Source organism: Prunus mume, linkage group LG4 (assembly GCF_029339155.1).
Source record: "Prunus mume cultivar Tortuosa linkage group LG4, ASM2933915v1, whole genome shotgun sequence".
Taxonomy (NCBI): domain Eukaryota; kingdom Viridiplantae; phylum Streptophyta; class Magnoliopsida; order Rosales; family Rosaceae; genus Prunus; species Prunus mume.
The window spans coordinates 27,079,066-27,081,911 of record NC_142701.1 but is presented as its reverse complement, the minus strand read 5'-3'; the positions used below and the strand labels follow the sequence as shown (position 1 = coordinate 27,081,911).

Below are 2,846 nucleotides of genomic sequence, written 5' to 3'. Positions count from 1 at the left end.
CTTGTGTGTGAGAGTGAACCTACAAATAACCAAAGGAAAAAGGTAGGTGGCTCGGTTTCGCACGTGCAGAGGAGAAAAAAAATCAAAAACAAGAGGAAGAAATAAAAGAAGAAATAAAAAATAAATAAAATAAAAGCAGACTTGATGGAAGCGTACCTAGGGAATGCAAGAGACTGCTAGAAGATAATCATGGCAACACACGCGGGAAACGAGAAGGTCACATCGGAAGCATGGATTTGATTTTTTGCTTTTGGGCTGGGTTTGATTATTTGACCCATCTCAAAGTATTGCTCATGGCCCTAATAATCAAGGGGGCTAATGTTGAGGCCCAAAAATTCAAGGGGCTAAGCCCAAATTAATTCTTGGCCCAACACAGATAAGAGGACGCAAAAGAGGCTCAATTGGGACAAAAGAGAATTTGTAGGACCCGCTAATACAAGCTACAAGCCACGTATCATGCCAAGCAAGCACATACAAAGGGGCCAAGAGCATGCCAACATTACAAAAACACGCTCACATATCCCTTCGGTGTTACTTGGCCCAATTATAGCCTATCACGGTGCAATAAAGCTCGAGCACAAGCAGAGGCAACATGCAAGAAAAGGCATTATTCTAATTCCAAGCCGTGCCGCAAGCTTAAGTGGGCCCAAGCCACAAAATTAACCGGGGCTTATTGAGAAGGTTGTGGCATGGAAGGGAACAAGCAATCACAGGACCCATTGAGGGTTCAGGGAATGCAAGTTTTGAGCCACTTTGAGGCATTAAAACTCAAGCTCGTTCTTCGTGCCTATAAAAGGGGACACCTTCTACCCAACAAAATCACCATTCGGAGCCTGACCAAGCTTTGTCAAGCATCTGAGAATTTACTCAAGCCACCCAATCTTCTTCTTCGTTTGTTTTCTCTTCTTTCTTTAGGATAGAAATCGTTCTAGTTCTTCTCTGTCTTACTTCAAATTTTCGCTCTCAGTAGGAAATTCATGCTTCTCTCTCTCTCAAATTGCTAAACTTGTGAAAGCTTAGCTCTCATGCCACAGGCCCCTCAAGCTAAGCCATTAATTGATTTTATCATGCTTATTTGGTTATTGGTGAAGTGAACCTAATAGTGTTTTTCTAAAGTCTCATCAGACTTTCCAAAAACTCTTTTGGGAGCTCGGTTTCGAACTCAGACACTTGGGAGTTTTGTTTCTTTTTCTTCTTACTGCAGCGAAGCCCGTTCGTCAGTCTGCTGGAACAAAAGACCCCTACATTAGTCTACTTCCGATTGCAGATGGGGGCAGCACTGCACTTGATGAAGCTCGTATTAGTGGAAATAAGAAACTAATGAAACTGGTAGAAGTTGCTAGAGCTTTGCAGTTGTCAGAGTTCTCTGATCAGTATCATCAAGAAACTACCTATGCATGTCTCTGATCAATGTGTATTATCAATAATACGTTTATCGATTAAATGATAAATGTTTATAGGAGATGGAACAAAAGTTCTGAGATGTTGATATATTGTTGAGAATTTTGTTTGAATCTCTAATTCCCCTTTTGATTTTCTAATGTGCGTACCTTGGAATGCGTGGATTGAACTATTATTGTTTATCTGGCTTGATAATTCTCAGTGTCAATTATTCTCACTAGTCTTTTAATAATCAAGGACCCGAGTAATTCTTGGATCATGGAAGTAATGCATGAATGCATCAAGTAATCTAGATCGGAATAGTAAAACCAAATAAGCACAACGTTTATTCCCACAAATAGTCTTAGCTAGGTTACATAAATTAATGCATGAGCAGCAGCTGCATGCAATATTATTGAAACCCAAATCACAACAAAAGGAGAACTTAAGAAAATGCCACTTTCGCAGGGAACGCGATTGCATTTAGTGTATGCAACAAGCCTTTTAAACTTATAGGTGACCCTGATAGGACGAGTGAAGTCTCGTGAGGGTTTCCAGCGACGCTACCCACAAACATCAAATTAACTTAACAGGATGATCATCCTGTATGTTTTCCGACAATTTCGACAATCAAGGCAGGGTTTTCGCTTTCTGCAGCGAGGATGTCGTGGAAGCCGGGCCCAGATTTTGGCCCTATAGGGCTTCCCTTGTACACGTGGATGAACTTGTATACTTTGTACGGTGGCTGGAATTCCACAAGCTCAGGCTTGAAGAGTGTACATGACCCCAGGTTTTTATTTGGCTGTTTCTTGTCAGCCGCGGCCACAATCCACAAACTGTCTTCGCTTGCCAGTCTCAAGTATTTGTCGTTGTAGTCGCATTTTATATGCACCAGACCGGGTTGGTTTACGTCCGTCTCTACTTTGAACCTTGCGTATTGGCTGTGACTATCCTTTCCAGAGAATTGGAGTAAATGTGGCGGCGTTGGGGTGGATTGGTCTTTGTGGTAGACCAGGTATTTCTGGTTCTTGACTGATTTAAAAGCAATAAAAAACTTTGGTAATTCTGCTATTTCTGCCAATTCTGCCATTTCTGATGATCTCACGCTCGCGCTTCAATATGATTGATTTATATTTTTTTATGCATACAAATGTAAACTCACTTCTCTCTTTCTTTCTCTCCCGTTGCTTATTGCTTTTCCTAGCTCCAACCTGCTGTGCCATATATAATCAAGCAAACCGAAACCATGCATGCAGCTTTCACTTATTTTTCTTGCTGCACTGGCCCACCACAACAGAGAAAATTGAAGCCACAAAAAGCGTGCTATTAAACGAACCCTAAAATTAACTTAATACACTATAGATAGTGTTAATGTTAACTTAAATGGGAGTTTTTTTAAATTTGTTTCTCATAGTTAGTGTTAATGTTAATCCCATTTATAGATAATTATAGTGTTACCTCTAGTT

The 2,846-nt window shown here is 40.6% G+C and overlaps 1 protein-coding gene across 1 annotated transcript; it reads right to left on the bottom strand.

Moving 5' to 3' along the window:
• Window positions 1–1,978: 1,978 nt before the first annotated feature.
• LOC103328661 (uncharacterized) lies at window positions 1,979–2,470 on the bottom strand. The gene has a single exon (XM_008231069.2). The coding sequence runs from the start codon at window positions 2,468–2,470 to the stop codon at window positions 1,979–1,981; it is 492 nt and encodes a 163-aa protein (XP_008229291.2).
• Window positions 2,471–2,846: the final 376 nt, after the last annotated feature.

What these genes read in the sequence shown, in the direction of transcription:
- LOC103328661 (XM_008231069.2), bottom strand. Translation starts at nt 2,470, where the DNA reads ATGGCAGAATTGGCAGAAATAGCAGAATTACCAAAGTTTTTTATTGCT.